At 53.3% G+C, this 21,520-nt stretch overlaps 1 protein-coding gene across 2 annotated transcripts in view; it reads left to right on the top strand.

Annotated features, from left to right (window-relative positions):
* Positions 1-21,520, top strand: part of BCAS4 (breast carcinoma amplified sequence 4) — a 63,649-nt gene that overhangs the window by 23,967 nt on the left and 18,162 nt on the right. The window contains exons 3-4 of one of the 2 annotated variants that reach the window (XM_082643526.1): positions 2,209-2,310; positions 10,708-10,842. In XM_082643526.1, coding sequence (XP_082499652.1) covers positions 2,209-2,310; positions 10,708-10,842 — 237 coding nt within the window. The remainder of the gene's footprint in view (positions 1-2,208; positions 2,311-10,707; positions 10,843-21,520) is intronic. The other variant, XM_082643527.1, reaches the window with a different exon arrangement.

Raw genomic sequence — 21,520 nt, 5'->3', positions numbered from 1 at the left:
ACTTTGTGGGCCAAATGAGCCACATATGTGGGCCACATGCAGACATGGATGATCTTGTATAATCCCTAAAGCATTCTTTCGAGAGAAGCACCAGTCTGATCCCCACTTTACAGATGAGGAAGTCGAGGCACAGAGAGGTCAGGGCACAGACTGAGGCCAGGCAGCCTGGTGCCAGATGCCACCCTCTCAGGGCTGCTTTTTGGCCCCAAGGGGTCAGGGCATGGGAAAGGAGTGTGCCTCAGGACAGTGGGCTTGGAGCCAGGTGCCCAGGGAGATGGCAGTGCCCTGACCAGAGGAGGGGGACCAGGAAGGAAGGGTTTGGTTTTAGACATGCAGGTGATGGAATGGCTACCCAGGGCAAGGAGGGAAGTGTCATCTGGAACAGTGATGGGAGCGGAATGGCAGGAGAACCAGAGGTCTCATATACTTAGGCAGAAAGAGGAGGGAAAATGGGTACGGTTTTCAAAAACATTTTTAAAATTAAACTTTTTTGCTGAGTTGTCACCTTGTATTAGTTAGCTATTGCTGCATAACAAATTACCCCCCCATACTTAGTGACTTAAGCAATGATCTTTATTATGTGCTAGTGTCTGTGGGTCAAGACTCTGGTACAGCCTAGCTGGGTCCTGTAGGTCAGGGTCTCTCACAGGCTGCCATCAAGATGTTGGCCAGGACTTGTCATCTCAGGGCTCGCCTGCGGCAGGATTGCCTCCAGGCAAAGTCAGTGTTTCTGGGCAGGATCCAGTTCCTCATGATCATTGAACTGAGGCCCTCAGTTCCTCACTGGCCATTGGCCAGAGGCAGGCTTCTCCATCACGGCAACTTGCTTCATCACAGCTGGCAGGAGAGGGCAAGTGAGAAAGAAGAGGGGGTGGGGGGAGGCATACATGAACCAGGCGGTGGCCAGCAAGATGGAGTGACAGTCTTCTAGTCTCAGGAGGGCCATGTCTCACGTTAGCTGACTCCTCTTCATTAGAAGCCAGTCTCTAGGTCCAGGCAGTGGTCTTGGGGAGGGGATCACACAAGGACATGAACACCAGGACGGGGGGCTTGTTGAGGACCATGTCAGAAGCTGCCCACACACGCCATGCCAAACAGTCTGCTAAACGTTCTATCCTCACTGCATTCCAAGGAAGCAAGGACTGTCTTGACTGCTTCCCTGTCCAGACAAGCAAAGGAGGGCTCAGAGAGGTGCAGTGACTTGCCGGAAGTCACACAGCTCATGGTGGGTAGAGCTAAATTCAAACTCCAGTCTGAGTCCTAGTAGCCCACTGGTGTTCCTCTGACTGTCCCCAGACCGCCACTCCAGCACAGCCTTGGAGCTTGGCTGAAAACAGATTGCCCGCCGACCCCACGCAAGCTAGACCAGACTTGGAGGAGCCTGCAAATCAGCATTAACAGGCTTCCCTCCAGGGGATCCACATGCTCCCTAGAATCTGAGAGTGGTATGTATTCTGCCTCTCTGTGTGGTCAGGATATGGTAACTTGGAAATGGAATCTCTCTCTCTCATACACACACACACACACGCACACACACACACACACACACGCACACACACACATATACACTTAAGGGTTAGGCTTGGTCCTTTTGGCTCTGAAGGAAAATGGAGGCTTAAGTGTCCGATCTCAGTGATCAAGGGAAAGATGTGGCTTCCCAAAGTTCTCAGTCACTTTTGGGGTCCTTCCAAGCAGAAGAATCTTGAAATTAAATGAGATGCATGATGCGCAGGAAATGCTTAGCACAGTGGCTACGTGTGGGAAGCACCATGATGATGAGACTCAGTATTAATTTTAATGATTATTATTAACTCTTCTCACTGATATTATTAGCCCCAGTGTAACAAAAACTTGATTAACCTCGACTTCAGTTTAGAGAGGAGAGTTTGATTCTTTCCGTTGGGTCCAGTCCACTGGTTTACAATATAAAGGTACTTAGTCTGGAGCTGGTGGTGTTGGGTGTTTGATCAGGGGGAACAATTAATTTGCAGTTCAGTAAATAATACCTGGTTGGGTCTGGGTGCTGAGAGGCAGTGAGGTTGGTCGCCACCCGGGACTATGGGTCGTTCCTGGGCCTGTCCCTGGGCAGGATGGCATTCGGTGTCTCGGCCATCAGCGAGGTCTCTGAAGAGCCTGGCCGCCCCCAGGGCAGGCAGGAGGACGCGGGGCTGGGACAGAGAGCCTGATGAGCTGTCTTGTTCCCTGCAGATCAGGAGCGATACCTCACAGATCTTGGAGGAAAACATCCCCCTCCTTAAGGCCAAGGTGATGGAAATGCGTGGCATCTACGCCAAAGTGGACCAGCTCGAGGTGAGTCTAGGATAATGAGCTTTCTTTGTGAGCTCCACGGACTTGTTCTGGCTCTTTCGTTGTCTCTTCCAAGATGCTGATCTGGCCTTGATAGTGTCAGGCCTTAGACCCAGTGAAGTGGGGTGGTAGCCAAAAAGGGGCCTACACAGTATTTCTAAAATATGACAAATATGAATTTATATAAAGGATCCCATTTAAAAATCAGGGTACTTTATATAAAAATCTGAATTTTCAGCTGCTTTTGGAAATTCAGAAGCTTTCATAACCCTAGACCCACCTTTCTTTAAATACTTTATTCTGTTTATTTTTTAAGGTATAAATACATAAAGTGCACACATAGTAAGTGTACAATTCAGTGAACTTTTACACATATAAACTCCCATGTGAAGATGAGCCAAACTGAGAAATAGAACATTTCCAACCCCTAGGCTATATTCTGGTAGAGCTGGTGGCAGCCACCCCTCAGACAAGACATGTGTTCTGCATTTCACCACAATCCGCACCATGCCCTATTGCCTCAATGCTGACTTATTTCACCCGCCTTTTACCTGTGTGGGCACCAGGCTAAGGTGCATGGTATCTCATTTCCTCTTGGCTGCACTGCAACGTCAGTATCCTCACCGTCCCATCTCCCAGAGGAGGAACACGAGCTCTGAGAGGGTAAGCCACTTCTCCGGGGTCACACAGCTAATTCTGTGAAGCTGGGACTTCAGTTCACATCCTCTGGAGCCCAAGCTCTTACTCAAACTGGGGCCCTTGGCTTGGGTGCCTGGCTTCTTGCACAGTGAAGGACCAGGAAGCTGGAGGAGCCTGCGATTTAATAGCTGTCACCTAGACCAAGGGGATGTGTGCCCCTCTGAGCTGTGGAGGCAAGGAGCCCGGCAGTGGGCCCTAGACTTAACAGAGAATTAACATTCTTGTCAGCAGAGAATGAGGCAGGAATATAATTAAAACTTTGCCCTTGGAATAGCTGATTCATTTGAATTTTATTCCACATGTTTGAAAGAGGAAAGAAAATGTGAAGATTTGTAGCCCTGGTTCTTGCCTTGCTTGGGCTGGCCCAACTCCCAAGCCCAATTTTTTCCTTAGTATTCAGTCTGCTAGCATTTATTGAGGACCTACTATGCGCCGCTGCAGGGCTCTCACAGTGAGAAAGACAGAGTCCAAGGATGTGTTCCAGCCAGGAGAAGCACAGCAACAAAGCATGACCATAGCATTTCCCGGGGCTGCTGTAACAAGTTACCACAAACATAGTGGCTTAAAACAACATGAATTTAGCATCTTACAGCTCTTGAGGTCAGAAGTCCAAAATGTGTCAGCAGGAGTCAGCGGGGCTGGTTCCTTCTAGAGGCTCTGGGGGGGAGTTCACGTCCTGGCCTTTTCCAGTGTCTGGAGGCCGCCTGCATCACTCAGCTCATGGCGCTGTCCTCCACCTTCAAAGCCCACAGCGTAGCATCTCCCAGGCTCCGTCCTCCTCTGTCTCTCCTGCCTCCATCTTATAAGGATGCCTGTGAGTACCCGGATAATCCAGGGCAGTCTCCCCAGCTCAAGATCCTTATTCACACCTGCCAAGTCCCTTTGGCCACAGGTTCTGGGAATGGGGATGGGATATTTTGGGGGCCCATGAATCTGCTGACCACATTCATCAAGGGTGACCTAGAGGGAGTCGAGTGCTCTGGAGGGAAGTAGCGAGCAAGGAATGGAACCTTCTGGCCCCTGGAGGGTGAGTGGAAGGAACTGTGCTGGGTGCGTGAGGGCACAGCTCGGGCAGAGGCTCAGAGGCGGGGGACATCTGCGCTCCGGGGCAGGAAGGAGACAGGGACACTGGAAGGCTCCGGGGAGGGCCACACTACAGGGATGAGGGAGGTCATGACCTGAGCGGGGCTGGAGAAATTGCGCAGCGGGAGGCCCGTTGTCTAGGCCTCCACTCCAAGGTCAGCATGTTGGCCTTTTTCCTGAGGAATAGGAAGCCACTGAAGACACAGGATGACTCATTGGTTAGCAATCATTCCCCACTCCTGGCCCCTGGCAACCACTAATCTACTCTGAGTCTATAGATTTGCCTCTGGACATTTCATATAATACGTGGCCTATAGTGTCTGGCTTATTTTGCTTTGCATAATGCTTTCAAGGTTCATGCAGGTTGGAACATGTGTCAGAACTTCATTCCTTTTTATGAATGAATAGTATTCCATTGTAGGGATGGCTATACCACATTTTGTTTATCCATTCATCAGCTGATGGGTCCTTGGGTTGTTTCTACTTTGGGGCTATTATGAATAATGCTGCTATGAACATTCATGTTCAGGTTTTTGTGTGGCTATACATTTTCATTTCTCTTGGGTAAATACCTAGGACTGGAATTGCTGGGTCATGTGGTAAGTCTTTCTAGGAACTGCCAAAACCAGTTTCCAAAGTGTTGACACCATTTTACTCTCCCACCAGCAGTTACTGTAAGCTTTAGATGGAGATTGCAAACTCAGATGCCAACAGGATCCGGGACTGTACTGGGCAGTCAGGTATTAGAAGACCAACCCCAAGCCACCCCCCCTTACTTTTTGGGAAGAGCTGGAGCTGAGAAGCAACTCTCCCCTTCAGTGGGGTGTGAACCTCTCGGCTGCCACAGTCCCCACTCTGCCCTAGAGTCTCCCCAACATTGAGGCTAAGTGGCATCTGCCTCTTGTCAACCCCCAGGACTGCTGCTTTCCTTAGACTAGAGATATTTCTCTGTAACTGGGTCTCCATTAAAAGGAAGAAAAAGTTAGTCCAAGAGGGTCATGGATTTCAAGGCAAATGGGAGAATATGTATTTCCCACTAAGCTGCATGTGACATGAGAACAATAAAACTTAGGACCCGATCAGACCCCTATCTGAGGCAGATGGATTCCAGAGCCAGACCACCTGGGCCTCAGATCTGCCCCTTGTGTAACTCACTCACCCTCTCAGCATCAGTTTCCTCCTCTGCAAATTGTGCCTGTGTCATCGTGAAGGTGTTAGTCCAGCACCTGGCATCTGGTAGATGCCCGCTGAGGACAGGCTATCACTATGGCGGTGGCCATTGCCCACAGGCTGAGAGCCAGAATCTGGGATGCCTGCTCATCACTCGGCCCAGCCGACTGGGGGCTCCAGGGCCTAACATGTCAGGGGGTTCCAGGGAGCCCAAGACCACTCAGCTCTCAAATCAGTTTGACCCATGGGCGGGGAGGCTTGGGAACCATGGGGGTGACCTTTCAGGCCAGAAAAAAACTAACATTTACTGAGCACCTGCTATGAGCCAGGGACTCTTAAGTGCTTTAGTTGAAAGAGCTTGCTTCACCCTCACAGCAGCCCCAGGAGGAAGGTCCCATTATTAGTCCTATTTTGTAGAGAAAGCGGCTGAGGCACAGAAAGGCAAAGTTATTTACCCAAGGTCACACAGCTAGGAAGTGGGGAGCTGGGATTGCAAAAGTCAGTGCTGGCGTTGGCACCCTTTCTGGACTGGGCCCTGCTCTGAGTCTGGGGGCCTTTGCCACAAGGATTCCGATGCATCAGGACTCACAGATAAACTTTAAAACAATGTGACTTTCCCTTCTCTCTCGTCCCTGCCCCGCTTTCCTTCTTTCCTTCCCTCCTCCCTTCCCTCCCTTCTGATAATAAAAGTGGTTCATTTTCATTGTAGAGAACATTATACAGAAGTCACCTGTAGACCCGAGGGGGGTCCCGATGAGCGGTCACCCTCCTGTCCCCTCTCCTCCCCTCTCTGTGTGGATGCGTGTCCGCGTCTTTCCAGTTTCCCCGGATCAGCTTTCCTGGCCAGGTTTCGGCCTCTCCCTGGCTGCGGCCTGGCTGGGCTGCCCTCTCTGGCAGGCACTTTGGAGGCGGTTCCAACCTCGTGAGCGCACATTCCTCAGCATCCCTCATACTCCCCACCACATCGATATTAGCGCAGGGAGCGTAAAATTGGAATCGGCTGGAGGAGGGACTGTAGAACTTTCTTTTGTGTCTTACAACCAGATGTGCAGGCCCAGCAAGGCCCGGGGAAGCTGCCCAGCCTGTGGCTCCTTGTCTCCCCGCCCCCCAACACACACACACACACACACGCACACTTGATGTGGCTTATTCAGAGCCAGAACCACAGGGCGGCGGCAGCACAGCAGTGCCACCATCTTGTGTTCATCCAGTGTCTTTTTGCTGAGGATGCAGGCATGCAGGCATGCAGGCATGCACGCATTCATTCCTGTGTGTGCATTGATTCATCCATGCACGTGTGCATTCGCGTGTGCATGCATTCACCCATGCATACATTCATTCGTGTGTGCGCACTCATTCATTCATGCTTGCACGCATTCATTCCTGTGTGTGCATTGATTCATCCATGCACGTGTGCATTCGCGTGTGCATGCATTCACCCATGCATACATTCATTCGTGTGTGCGCACTCATTCATTCATGCATGCTTGCACGTATTCATTCCTGTGTGTGCATTGATTCATCCATGCACGTGTGCATTCGCGTGTGCATGCATTCATCCATGCATACATTCATTCGTGTGTGCGCACTCATTCATTCATTCATGCTTGCACGTATTCATTCCTGTGTGTGCATTGATTCATCCATGCACGTGTGCATTCGTGTGTGCATGCATCCATCCATGCATACATTCATTCGTGTGTGCGCACTCATTCATTCATTCATGCTTGCACGTATTCATTCCTGTGTGTGCATTGATTCATCCATGCACGTGTGCATTCGTGTGTGCATGCATCCATCCATGCATACATTCATTCGTGTGTGCGCACTCATTCATTCATTCATGCTTGCACGTATTCATTCCTGTGTGTGCATTGATTCATCCATGCACGTGTGCATTCGTGTGTGCATGCATCCATCCATGCATACATTCATTCGTGTGTGCGCACTCCTTCATTCATTCATGCTTGCACGTATTCATTCCTGTGTGTGCATTGATTCATCCATGCACGTGTGCATTCGTGTGTGCATGCATCCATCCATGCATACATTCATTCGTGTGTGCGCACTCATTCATTCATTCATGCTTGCACGCATTCATTCCTGTGTGTGCGTTGATTCATCCATGCACGTGTGCATTCGCGTGTGCATGCATTCACCCATGCATACATTCATTCGTGTGTGCGCACTCATTCATTCATGCAGGCATGCACGTATTCATTCCTGTGTGTGCATTGATTCATCCATGCGCGTGTGCATTCGTGTGTGCATGCATCCATCCATGCATACATTCATTCGTGTGTGCGCACTCATTCATTCATGCAGGCATGCATGTATTCATTCCTGTGTGTGCATTGATTCATCCATGCATGTGTGCATTCGCGTGTGCATGCATTCATCCATGCATACATTCATTCGTGTGTGCGCACTCATTCATTCATTCATGCTTGCACGTATTCATTCCTGTGTGTGCATTGATTCATCCATGCATGTGTGCATTCGCGTGTGCATGCATTCACCCATGCATACATTCATTCGTGTGTGCGCACTCATTCATTCATTCATGCTTGCATGTATTCATTCCTGTGTGTGCATTGATTCATCCATGCACGTGTGCATTCGTGTGTGCATGCATTCATCCATGCATACATTCATTCGTGTGTGCGCACTCATTCATTCATGCATGCTTGCATGTATTCATTCCTGTGTGTGCATTGATTCATCCATGCACGTGTGCAGTCGTGTGTGCATGCATTCATCCATGCATACATTCATTCGTGTGTGCGCACTCCTTCATTCATTCATGCTTGCACGTATTCATTCCTGTGTGTGCATTGATTCATCCATGCATGTGTGCATTCGCGTGTGCATGCATTCATCCATGCATACATTCATTCGTGTGTGCGCACTCCTTCATTCATTCATGCTTGCACGTATTCATTCCTGTGTGTGCATTGATTCATCCATGCATGTGTGCATTCGCGTGTGCATGCATTCATCCATGCATACATTCATTCGTGTGTGCGCACTCATTCATTCATGCATGCGTGCACGTATTCATTCCTGTGTGTGCATTGATTCATCCATGCACGTGTGCAGTCGTGTGTGCATGCATTCATCCATGCATACATTCATTCGTGTGTGCGCACTCATTCATTCATGCATGCTTGCATGTATTCATTCCTGTGTGTGCATTGATTCATCCATGCATGTGTGCATTCGTGTGTGCATGCATTCATCCATGCATACATTCATTCGTGTGTGCGCACTCATTCATTCATTCATGCTTGCATGTATTCATTCCTGTGTGTGCATTGATTCATCCATGCATGTGTGCATTCGTGTGTGCATGCATTCATCCATGCATACATTCATTCGTGTGTGCGCACTCATTCATTCATTCATGCTTGCATGTATTCATTCCTGTGTGTGCATTGATTCATCCATGCATCTGTGCATTCGTGTGTGCATGCATTCATCCATGCATACATTCATTCGTGTGTGCGCACTCATTCATTCATTCATGCTTGCATGTATTCATTCCTGTGTGTGCATTGATTCATCCATGCATGTGTGCATTCGTGTGTGCATGCATTCATCCATGCATACATTCATTCGTGTGTGCGCACTCATTCATTCATTCATGCTTGCATGTATTCATTCCTGTGTGTGCATTGATTCATCCATGCACGCGTGCATTCATTCACGCGTGCATGCATTCATCCATCCATACATTCATTCGTGTGTGCGCACTCATTCATTCATTCATGCTTGCATGCATTCATGCCTCCACCATCCAGCTGAGCCCCTTCCAGCTGACCAGGCCCTGGTTGTGGCCTTGTGAACAACACTGACTCAGCATCTGCTCTTCCAGAACTCACATCTAGAGGGAGATGGACCGTGAACAAGCAGACAGGAAGTTCAGAGGGAGAGGAGAACTAGGAAGACGGGGAAATGGGGTGGCTCCGCAGTGACGTGGGGCATGTTAGATTAGGTGGCTGGGGAAGGCCTCTCTGTCAGGGGGACAGTGGATCCAGGGCCTGAGAGACAAGCAGGGTTCACCCCATCGAGAACAGAGAAGGGCTGCCGGTCTGGAGAGAGCTGGTGCAAAGGCCCTGTGGAGGGTGAGGCCTGGCGTTTTCAAGGAACAAAAGGGCAGCCTGTGTGGCTGGTGTGCGGGACACGGGGAGAGGCAGGGCTGGGTGGTGGTGGGCCTTGCTGGATGGGCTGACCGGGGCTTTCCATCCAGTGAAGGGAGGCTCCTTCGTGGGGCCCAGCACTGAGAGGGTCTCCTGCCTCTTCCTGGTGCGAGAAAATCTCTTGCATTTTACCATTGGAACAGGGAGGTCCGCAGAGGGGGGCTTGTCTGAAATGGCACTGGAGCCGCCACCTTTGGCGGCCTTCCCGGGTGTATGTGCAGTGCACGCACACAGTCAAACACATGCACATGTACACACCACACACACAGACACATGCACACAACACACAACATATGGGCACACACAAAAATATACACACAACACACACAAACACATGCACACAACACACAGGCACACCAGAAGTCACAAATGAGTTTCACCGGGCCTGCACAGTACTTTTTTAAATGGTGAAATTATTGCTAATGTTTTAAAAAACTGGACACTTTCCATAAAATCTGAATGTCCTTTTTTTTTCTTTTTAAATGATGTTATCTGATACTAATTGAGCTCTTAATATACCCTAAGCACTTAACTGCAGAACAAGGTTGGCATTATTATTATTCCCATTTTACAGATACGAAAATTGAGGGTAATAGAAATGAAGTAACTTGCCGAAAGGCACACAACTAGTAAGTGATAGAACCTGGATTCTAGTCCAGAGAATCTGACCCCAGCATTCTCTTTTCTCTTCTTTTTTCTTTTGAAATTGGAGGTTCTGCACTAGAGACCCAGAGCTGAGTGACCCTTGGGGGCCGGAACCCGGCATTCCAGTTCACCCAGTCTGCACTCATCCTACTTCACCCGCTTGTCACCTGCCTGCCCCTTGGCAGCTTCTGAGTTTGAGACTCCCCCAATATCCATCAAATATTAAAGTGAGCGATTTCTAAAAAATCCATTTTTCATAAAGAAGGCTGTGCAGCCTGAGTCCCCTCTCTGCCACTTCCTTGCTGTGTGACTTTGGGCAGGTGGTCCATCCTCTCTGAGCATCAGTTTCCCTCCTCCGTAAAATAGAGGCTAAACAGAGGGTCACTGGGGGAGAATGTGAGAGGACATGAGTGGAGGCTCGGCCAGGCCAGGACTCCAAGGGGGAGGTGTCACTGTTACTGTCAGGGTTTCTGAAGGTGCCCCCAGCTGGGCAGGTGCTGCCTGAACTCTCCCAGAGCCCATGGGGCCAGGTGAGAGGGAGGTAGCCAGGAACACACCCCAGTCTGCGCAGATGTGGCATCACTGCTTTCCCCTCTCCCACCAGGCCTTTGTCAAGATGGTCGGGCACCACGTCTCCTTCCTGGAAGCCCACGTGCTTCAGGCCGAGCGGGACCACGGGGCCCTCTCACAGGCCCTGCGGAAGTGGCTGGGCTCCTCGGGGCTCCCCGCCTTCAGGAACGTGAGTATCCCCTACCTCCCTGCCCCCTCCCAGACCCTGGAGCAGGGAGAGGGGCTCAGGAAACAGGAGTTCAAAGGGCACGGCTGGCTTCTGCAGACAGGAAACAGTGTCTGGCTGGCCGGTGGGGAGCTGGCCAGGTGGCTGGAGTGTTGCAGTGCCTCCCTCGTGCGCCCCTGCTTGCCCTGAGCCGCGTGCTTCGGTGCTGTGACTGCCCGCCTCCTCACCCACCAGTTAGTAAGTGCTGCTGTTTGCCAAGCACTGTGGTCCATCTGGGGTTACCATGGTGAATAGAAGCAGCCCCTGCCCTCCTGTGCCTTCCTTCCACACCTAAGGACGTGCTCATAGTGACTTCCAGAATTCAGGCGGGGTCCCCCTTCCCAAGGCACAAGTCAGCCTCTAGCAGACCAGAAAGCAGGCGACAGTGAGAGGGGCAGCCAGCCCGCAGCTTGCAAAGGCCTCTCTCTCCCACGTCGCTGCTTTCCTGGGATCCTCCCTATAAGAAGGGAAGGATCATTGTGTCCCTTTTACTGATGGAAAAACTGAGGCCAGACTGATCCTGCCTTGCAGAGACCTTCAGTGTTTAAGCACCTCTGTCTTTCTGGTTTACTGATTCCCTAGTCTAGGGGACATTGGGCAGTGTCTGGAGATGTTGCGATTGTCACAACTGGAGGCAAGTGGGTAGCAACCAGGGATGCTTTCAAACACCCTAGAGTGTACAGGACAGCCCCCCACACCAGAGAATTATCGAGCCCTGAACATCAGTAGTGCTGAGTCTGAGAAACCCGACTCTAAGCTGGATTTGATAATTTTATGTCAGGTCTGCTTTAAGCAGATGGATTCCAGAGCCAGACCACCTGGGCCTCAGATCTGCCCCTTGTGTAACTCACTCACCCTCTCAGCATCAGTTTCCTCCTCTGCAAATTGTGCCTGTGTCATCGTGAAGGTGTATATGGCATCTGGTTCTCATGCCAGTCTTTGGAGGAAGGTACTTTTATCATTTCCCCATTTTACAGATGAGGAGACCGAGGCTCAGGGTGGTGAAGGGACTTGTCTGAAGCCACACTGCCTCAAGTGGCAAGGCCAGGTTGGAGCCCTGGTCGACCTATCTCCAGGGTCTTGCCCTTTCCCGGAAAGGGGTCTTGCTCAGCCAGCTGCTCTGTCCTGCCCCCCAGTGGGGTCTCTCACTGGTCCTTGGGCCCTGCCTGTGGGTCCCCCTCTGCTCCCCTGTTCTCTCTGTCCCTCCTGCACGCCCCCCTTCCCTGCCTCCACTTAGTGTTCTCACAAAGGCTCATATTTCGAGTGTTTACAATGCTCCAGGCACTGCTGAGGTATTTCATGTGCGTTAATTCATTTACTTTTCCCAACAATCGTGCACGCTGGGAATGAACGTTATCCCCATTTGACTGATGAGGAAACGGAAGTAGTTGCAGTGTTGCCACTCTGGCCCCGTGTGAACTCATTCTGTTTGGCTCGGGATGCCTGCCTGGGTGTCACTCTCCGGTCCCTGCCAGGACCCACTGCTCTGTCTTGTCTTACACCTGCCTGAGGCATGTGCTGCTTACCTGCCTGCCTCCAGGTGAGGGACTTGCCCAAGGCCAGTAGCAGCTAGACAGTGGCCTCACCGATCTTATGATCTCGGAACTCCTATTGATCCTTTAGAGCCAAGCTAATACCACCTCCTCTGAGAAGCCCTCTGGGATTGCCCCCTCTCCAGCCAAATGCGGTCTCTCCTGCCTTTCAGTGAAGTCAGGAGCTGCCTCCTTGGTCCCTTGAGTTATGGTGACTGTTCCGGGGTGACGAGCCCCCCGGTCACACAGTGCTGTGCCCGCTGATGGCTTAGAAGCACCCTGGAGGAGGAAGGACAGAGGACCTTGGCTGCCCGTGGTCTGCAGCAGGAATCCTAACAGTGGCGCCTGCTGGGTCCTTGGTCTCTGTACTTTACAGTCTTTTTCTATAACCTGCACAATTGTCCCTTTGTGGTTGGCACTAGTGTCCTCATTTAGTGGCAGAGGCCAAGGCTTGGAGGGGGAGAGTCGCGCATCCAAGGTCAGCGCCGGGGTTGGAACTCAGGCCCGTGGGGCTGTGAAATGGGGTCCGCCGCCCACTCCTGTTGCAGGATCCCATCGGGGTGTGGCCGGGCATGCGGGGACCTGCCTCCTCTCATCTCTACCAGACTCGGGGCCCCCCAGCCCTACCTGCAGTGACTTGTTCCAGGAAATGCGTCCCAGCCAGGGGTGGTGAGTCATTCAGCAACCCCGGCGTGTTGATCTTGGCCCCCGGAGGGCTTTGTGTGGAGCAGGCAATGTAGGCAAGTGTGCGCACATGCGTGTGCAGACCTGAGGGTTTCCAGCGCTGCACCTGCACCGGGGTGGGGGGGTGCAAGCTGGAGGGGCCCTTCTAGAATAATGGTTGTCATGGCTTGTACTGGGACCCTGACCCGGCAGGCACCTCACATCCCACCCTGTGACGTAGGTCTAGTCACCGTCCCTATTTTACAGATGAGGAAACTGAGGCACTAAAGGGTCGAAGTGCTTGCCCACCCAGAACGTGGTGGAGCTGGGATTTGAACCTGTGAGACCTGGGCCTGGAGCTGGCACTCTGCACCACTTGGCCCTGCTGCGTCTTTCTGGGCCTGGTTCCGACCACTGGAGCTGCAGTCCGGGGGGTGGGGTCCTTGAAGAGCACCCAGATGGGTCTCCGTTTCTTCCACCTGGAAGAACCCACCAAGCCCGGATTTCACACTGTCTCCAGTCGGTTCCCCTCAGTGCCCACCCGAGGTGGACGCTTCACTGACTGCTGCCCGCACCTGGGCGTCCACACCAGGCCCCCCCAGCATGAGAAGCCCCTCCGCACAAGCCCAGATTCTGCCTTCTTGCCTCCACCCGCCCTCCTCCGTCTCCGGGAGCTGGCGTGGGGCAGGGGCTCTTGCGTGGAGGGGTCCTGTCCCCACTCCTGTGGAAGCCCCCCCCAAAAGGAAATAGGCCACTCACGGCTGCCCCCAGGCCCTCCCAGAGTCAGGGGGATCAGTGGGGACTCCCTCACAGGACCCAGGCAGGAGGCCATCAGCCTTCACCTCTGGTGCCAGGCAGGGACCTTTGGGGGTGTGTTTTCCACCCTCCCTGCTGTTCCATCAGCTGGGACAGGAGTTCCTGGGGAGGGAGAGAGATGGGGAGAAAATTGGTCCGTGTGTTTTCTAACTCTGCCAGCCCCTCCTGCCCTGCTGGCCTCCTTTCTCCCTCCCTCCTCTTCCTCACTTTGCAGCTGTAGTGGGGAGGCCCAGGGAGGGTGTGCAGCGCCGGGGCTAGGGTCTCCCAACACACCAGGAGTGGGGCTGGGAAGCAGTCCACCAGCCCCCCACCCCTCCCCAGCACCAGAGGCCCAGAGCCGCCCCTGCCCACGTGACTTGGTGCTGGCCGAGGCCTGGGCCAGCCCGGGGATGCCAGCCTGAGTGTACCTCCTCGTCACGAGATCCCCCGCAAAGGCCAGGCCTTTGGCCTCTGACTTGAGCTGCCGAAGAAGCGTGCAGTCAGTGCCCAGGCTGGGGTGAGAGCTGGCCTGGCACCCTGGGCCCTTTGCGCCCAGACGTAAAAATGTACATGCAGGGCTCCCCTGGTGGCGCAGTGGTTGAGAGTCCGCCTGCCGATGCAGGGGACACGGGTTCGTGTCCCGGTCTGGGAAGATCCCACATGCCGCGGAGCGGCTGGGCCCGTGAGCTATGGCTGCTGAGCCTGCGCGTCCGGAGCCTGTGCTTCGCAACGGGAGAGGCCACAACAATGAGAGGCCCACATACCGCAAAAAAAAAAAAAAAAAAAAAAAAAAAAAATGTACATGCTTCCATGCTTCAGTTTTAATGCTAACATACATATTTTCATGGTACAAAGGTCCATATTTCCATGCTGTACTGCAAAGAAGGTTTCAACTATACTTTTACATTGATTTTTAAAATGTTCCAAGATTTTAACTCAGAACTGTACCTCTCTTTCGCTGCGGCATTTTTTTAGCTGTGTGACTGTGGGTAAGTCTCTTAGCCTCTGCAGGCCTCAGCTTAACTGTCAGTTGGCTGACACGGGCTTGACCAAGAAAGGCTCTGCTTGCTAGAAAACTGGTTTCAATTTGATGTGAGATGAAGAGGGCCTCCTCCACTAAAGCAGAGGGGAGAAAAAGAAGAAAAAGACTCCAGAACTCTCAGACGGAGGGTTCTGAGAATTGGTGGGTCTGAAAAGCCAGCTTTGCCTTTAAATAACGGTTCAAGACGGACTGCCTAATCCCTCAGCGGTGAGCAGGTATCGGTAGTGGTGACAGAGCCAGCCCTGCAGCGCCAGGCGCTGTTCTCAACCCTCAATATCCCACGGGGGAGGTGCTATTTTTATCCCTGTTTTACAGGTGAGGGAACTGAGGCACAAAGAGGTTTAGTAACTTGCCCAAGGCCACACAGCTGGGCATCAGGATATGGACCCACATTCCTAACTCTGTTGCCTTGGGGGAGAGCTGTGATCTCTTACTTCAGGAAGCATGTATCCAGTGGAAGAATAGAGGCAATGACCAAATCCTAAGAAAATTCAGTAGCTAGTCATTTCTAAAGAGGGCCCTGGCTTGCTCTGAGGGAACCAGGCATGGCCTCCGAGGAAGGGCCGTGTAGGCTGAGACCTGGATGGTGAGTGAGAACAGCCTGAAATCAGAAGAAAGGGCGCACCCAGCAGCGGGGATGCAGGCACAGAGGCTCTGGGGTGGGACTGAGCTTGGTGCCTGAGGAACAGCGGGAAGTCCAGCACGGGGACTGAGCCAGGGGGCTGGAGTGTGGGAGACGAGGTCTGGGCCAGATTGGGTGGGCGGGGTCTCAGGCCACACAGGGGGACTGGACACTATTCTAAGGGCAATGGAAAGCCATGGAAGGGTTCATAGCAGGGGAGGGACTTGGTACATTTGCTTTGCTTGGGGAATTTCCAGGGCTCATTCTCTACCCTGAGCTAAGGCTGGCATTTGGGGTCAGCGATGTCTTGTTTAGACTTGACCATGAGAGCTGAGCAGGGTGCATGGGTGCCCTTCAAGCCTCAGTGTTCAACAGTTAGGAGTGCGTTTCCTCGGCCTGGAAACATCTCATGCTGTGCCCTGAGTTCACTGGAATCCTCGCCTTGCCGGGTCTCGGGGCCTTTGTCCAACTGGAAGAGAGAAAAGGCGCTCCAGTCAGGGCGCCCAGGTCTCCTGGCCATGTGTCTGGGTCCCAGAGACCCTGCCTGAGGAGGCAGCCCTGTCTCTGCACACAGAGGGCCCCTCACATCTGGAGACGGTTTCAGACATATGTGGAAGCGAAAGTGAGATGGAGGTGGAGCTGTACGAGCCGCAGGCCTTGGAGGGGTGTGGAGACTACGTCAGGTGGCCCCATGTCCCCTCAGTCCAGGCCCGGTCACGGCCAAGTGGCTGCCACAGGTGTTCTGACCACGCCAGGCCCTCTGCTCGGGGCCTGCACCCAGGGGCACAGAAGAGCCGCACTAAGTTGTAGATCGCTGTTTGTTTTCCGCCGAGCCAAAACATCTTGTTCACAAGGTGTCATTTTTTTTTTTAATAACGTTATTTATTTATTTATTTATGGCTGCATTGGGTCTTCGTTGCTGCACATGGGCTTTCTCTAGTTGCGGCGAGCGGGGGCTACTCTTTGTTGCAGTGCGTGGGCTTCTCATCACGGTGTTTTCTCTTGTTGTGGAGCACAGGCTCTAGGCGCACGGGCTTCAGTAGTTGCGGCACATGGGCTTCAGTAGTTGTGGCTCGCGGGCTCTAGAACGCAGGCTCAGTAGCTGTGGCGCACGGGCTTAGTTGCTCCGCGGCATGTGGGATCTTCCCGGACCAGGGCTTGAACCCGTGTCCCCTGCCTTGGCAGGCGGATTCTTAACCACTGCGCCACCAGGGAAGTCCCTCGAGGCGTCATTTTGATTAATTTTCCAATGGATAACAGTCAGGTGCTTTCCAAGGAAGGCTCTCTGGCTAATAGCAAAACCACTTGGGCCCAAGTCCTGACACCGCACAGAGCCAGGCTGCCAGGGTGGACTGTGGCCTTGGGGCTGCCCGGCTCACCTGTTCACCCCACACATACCCAGGGGGCGATCTGGTAACATAAATGAGTGTGTCTGCCAAGTGTGAGACATAAGGAGCGGTGGGGACTGTAAGCCCCTGCCTTACCTATAGGAGTGGAGATTTCCAGAAGCAGCCTTGCAGAAATGGGATCAAGAATGGCTAGATTTTTCTATTTTGGGGAGAAAGCTGGGCATGTGGAGTTTTATATGAATCTTCTAATGTCTAAAAGTCAGCAACCAATTTTTCTAAATGTTAAACATCTTGGGGAAAAGAAATCTGTTGCGCCTGTGGGTCACACCCAGCACACTCCCCAGCTCTGGATTTTAGGCTGATGGCCTGCATCCCACAGGCCCCACCCCTTCAGAGGCATTTGGGACCAGGGAGGAGTGGAAAGCCCGTGGCGTCTTCCTTCACTTTGCACCAGCCGCGGCAGGAGCCCTCGGCTTTTGGGAGCAGCGTGACGAACACATCTGCAATTGCTGCAACCGTGGTGGCCGTATTGAGAGCATTCATGTAGGATTTTCGGTGCCTCGTCTCGACTTCCCGTAACAGCCCCAGAGGTAAATGATGTCATTTGAGAAAGGGACCTGAGGCTCGGAGAGGGCCGTTCACTTGCCCAGGGTCACACAGCATAGGCAACAGAGCCAGAATCGGATCCAGCTTAGACCTCGTTCAGTGTCTCTCCCCCTCTCTGTGATCTTCCCGAGTGCAGGAACCACAACCTAGAAGGTGGAGGTTGAAGCTGGAGGTCCCTGGACCCAGTCTGCCCCACCCACATACGTTCTTTGGCCAGCTTGGCATATGTTTAATATGCATGTGTTTAATTTGAATTAGTTGCCAGCATTTAGAAAAGCGAATTTCACAGAAGAATGTACACCTCTGGCTTCACTTGAAAAAGCAGAGGTCTCGGCCCCTGAGCAGTGTCCCCGCTGAGCCGCCATCTGGCCCAAGACACCCATTGTCATTACCTGCCTGTGGGCATTTGAGTTTCCTACCCGAGCTAAGCATGCAGTAGGTGTTCAATAAATACTAGTCAATGGATGCTCTGAAGGCTTCCATGGCCCTTGGAAGCCCCCGTCCCCCAGATTTCTCTGGAGGTGGTCTCCAGGCTGTGGAGAGCTGGGATGAGTGTCCATGCCTGCCTCTCTCCGCAGCGGCTTGGGGCCGTGTCCTGGGCTTTCCTGGAGGTAGCTGAGGCTGTGGGCGGAGCTGTCCTGCCCAGGCTTGGCCTGTAGGAGTCGTCAGTGCCAGGCTGGGCGCCTCCTCCCCTCCCCGCTCTGTACCCGACCCCCCCCTACTCCCCGCCCCGCCCCGGGAAGGGGGAGGCTCTGTCTGGCTGGGGCCGCCTCCCCCTCCCCCTCCCTCTCCTTCTGCCCAATCCCCCTGGAGGGGTGACTCCCGGAAGGAGGCGCAGCCTGGCCGGGGCTTTATCTCAGTGGTGGAGGCCTAGCAAGGCAGCAACACAAAGAAGGCAGAGGAGATTCCATGGCGCCTTCTCCCGGCCCTGCAGCGGCCTCTGCTTCTGCTTCTGCCCCCATCATCCCTTGCGGTAAAAATGCAACATGAGCAGATGGCAAATATTAACGCAACAATGGAGGCCGAGTGGTGCTTGGTCCCCAGCCCCCCTGCCAGTCCCCCCCCAGACTGGTTCTCAGGGAGTCACTCAGCACTCACACGTTAACAGATTCGTTTGCCTCCAGATATTTGGTGGCACATGTGCAGGGGAGGGACAGAGAGCCCCTGGCAGGCTGGTTTGGGGGTCAGATTTTTTTCTAAGTGTTGCATTTTTGTTAAGATTTTGAGTGGGGAGGAAGTTCCTTACCACAAGGAGGAGTTTTTATTTTGGGGGGGCACTGTTGAGGCCTACGTGGGAGCACCCCAACTTCTCTGGTTGGAGGGACACAATGCACCATCTCCGAGCACCGCCACTGTCAGGGACGTCCCCTGTGAGCACCCTCAAGCCCAGTCCTGCCATCCCTGGACCTGGTGGACACTGCCTGTGGCCTTTGCATATGCTGGTCCCCTGCTCCCTGCCTGGCAATGTTTATTCATTGGTCAAGGCTAAATTGAATGTTACCACCACTGGGAAGCCACCTGGATTCCCCCAGGCAACGTTCCTCTGGACTCCCCAACCCCCTGTTCATTCCACTGTTGGCACAGCACCTCGGGAAGTCATCTGTGTTTTCACCTGTTGTTCCCCAAGACTAAGAGCTTCTCAAGGGTAAGGACTGTATTATCTTTGACTTACTAATAGTGGTCACGACAGTGTTGGTGCCAGCAGCCAGTTTTCTGGGCTCTTCTTTGGGTTGACACAAGCTAGCACTTTACCTGCCCTAGCTTGGTTCATCTTCACGCCCACCTGTTACATAGGTACTGTCAACTTTACAGATGAAGAAACTGAGGCTCAGAGAAGTTAGAACATTTTATCTGAGGTAGGCATTGGCCCCATTTAATTTCAGAGCCCCATACTCTTCATGCCTCAGGGGTCGAACTTCGAACCCTGGGATCAGGTAGGGCCCTGAGTGAGGCCCAGGGGCTGGGTGGGGACTGTGGCCAATGAGAGAGGCAGGTGCCCTCCCCTCCAGCTGGGAACAAAGGCTCAGAGTGGCCTGACCTTGCTCTTTCTTAAGGAAGGGAGGTTGGGGATGCAGGTTTTTATGTGAAATCCGCTGATTTTGAAAACTTGCCTGAGAGCCTCAAAGACGTCTCCTCAGGGGGCCTGTTGCCCCACAGGCCTCCATCTATGTCTTGGCAAAGACCTACGGTAAATTGGTGTCTACTACAGAGTCTGGAGGGTCAATGCCCCTTTACCAAGGGAGAGAGAGAGGGGGCCGATATCACAGCAGCGGGGATTGGCCTGGAGAGCTACAGGCTGTGCTGAGCAGGCAGATGTGAGGACTACAAGAGCCCAGGGCTGGCCACCAGCTCTCTTCTCGAAAGGGGCTGGTTCTCCCCAGAGGCAGTGCCGGCAGAGGCACTCGGTGGGGCCCTCTCCAAGTACTCTCCATAGGGCATCCTTATTTTCTGAGGATTTGAAATTTCCTCAGTCTTATGTGAAGTGTTGACAAATGCAGCTCCCAATACCCACTTTTCTAACCAGAGCATCACTCTCAAGGTCACCCTTCCTAGAGCGATTCTGCCCTCCCAGGTGCCCATATCATGACACAGGCCTCTCCCCTTTCTCACAGTGTGTAGACCAAACTCCTGCAGCACTTGGAGAGGGCGGAGTTGAGAGCATGGACTGGACTCAAATCAGGGTTTTGTACTCTCGGCGCTGTTGACATTTGGGACCAGACCATTCTCTGGGGTGGGGTCTGTCCTGTGCATTGTAGGGTGTTTAGCAGCATCCCTGGTCTCCACCCACTAGATGCCGGTAGCACTATCCCCCTGGTTGCTACAATCAAAAAGGTGTCCAGGGCTTCCCTGGTGGCGCAGTGGTTTAGAGTCCGCCTGCCGATGCAGGGGACGCAGGTTCGTGCCCCGGTCCGGGAAGATCCCACATGCTGCAGAGTGGCTGGGCCCATGAGCCATGGCCGCTGAGCCTGCGCGTCCGGAGCCTGTGCTCCGCAACGGGAGAGGCCACAGCAGTGAGAGGCCCGTGTACCGCAAAAAAAAAAAAAAAAAAAAAAGGTGTCCAGAAATTACCAAATGTCCCCTGGCGGCCAGGTTGCCCCAAGTTAGGCATCACTGGCCCAGGTGAATGACTGTTGTCAAAACTAGTCAACAGCACGTGGGGCTCATCATAGCCCCGTCTTGGCTTTTGCTTCTGTTCTATGACTATGGAAAATTTCCGGAATAAAACGTTTAAAAATAAATGAAACCATGGGTTCTGGAGCCTAGCGGCCCTGGGTTTGTACCTTGGCGGTGTTGCTTGCTAGCTCCGTGGCCTGGAGCCGGGTCCCCGCTTCCCCTCTGTGAAATGGGGCTCACAGGGGTTCAGGCTGAGGGCTTGGACGTGCGTGATTCCCTTTCTATTCGGTGAACTTCTGTCAGGCACCTGCCGTGCCGTGGGCCCTGTTCCAGGTGCCGAGGCTTGTGGATCACAGAAGGAGGAGCCAGGTGTCCGGAGGATGTCTACACAGCAATCGCCGTGCTTGAGGGCCCCGGGCTGACCTCGGTGCGCAGGACTCAGTCTCTGCTGGCTGCAGTGCGGTGGGCTGCCGTCACTGGCCTCGTTTTATAAAAGACACTGAGGCAGGAAGAGGCACAGTCGCTTGCCCGCAGTGGGCTGGAGGAGGGAAGCGGAGCAGCGAGACGCCCCCCAGCTAATGGCTCAGCGCCTGCAGCTCCCAGCATTCGTCCTCGCTGCCCCTGGAATCCGGTGCGCGCACAGCTGGCGCTCAGTGCCTATGGCCGCTGGCGTTCGTTTGGTAAAAAGCGCCCTTTGGCGGGGCTGACTGTCCCAGCCCCGTACTTGTGCAGAGTCACTGCAGATCCCGCCAGAGGGCGTTGCATTGGGACAGTTCACTCTCCCTGAGCCACTGTCCCCCCTGGGCCGGCCTCCCCCCGCTGCTCCCACCAGGACCATGGCTGTTCTGGCCGAGACGGAGGCTTAGGAGTGGGGCTTCCCAGCAGAGGCCCAGCCCGAGGACATCCCAGGTGATGCTGG

The sequence above is a fragment of the Mesoplodon mirus genome (genome assembly GCF_964341445.2).
Source record: "Mesoplodon mirus genome assembly, chromosome: 15".
NCBI classification, from domain to species: Eukaryota; Metazoa; Chordata; class Mammalia; order Artiodactyla; family Ziphiidae; genus Mesoplodon; species Mesoplodon mirus.
This window is presented reverse-complemented; position numbering and strand designations above follow the sequence as displayed.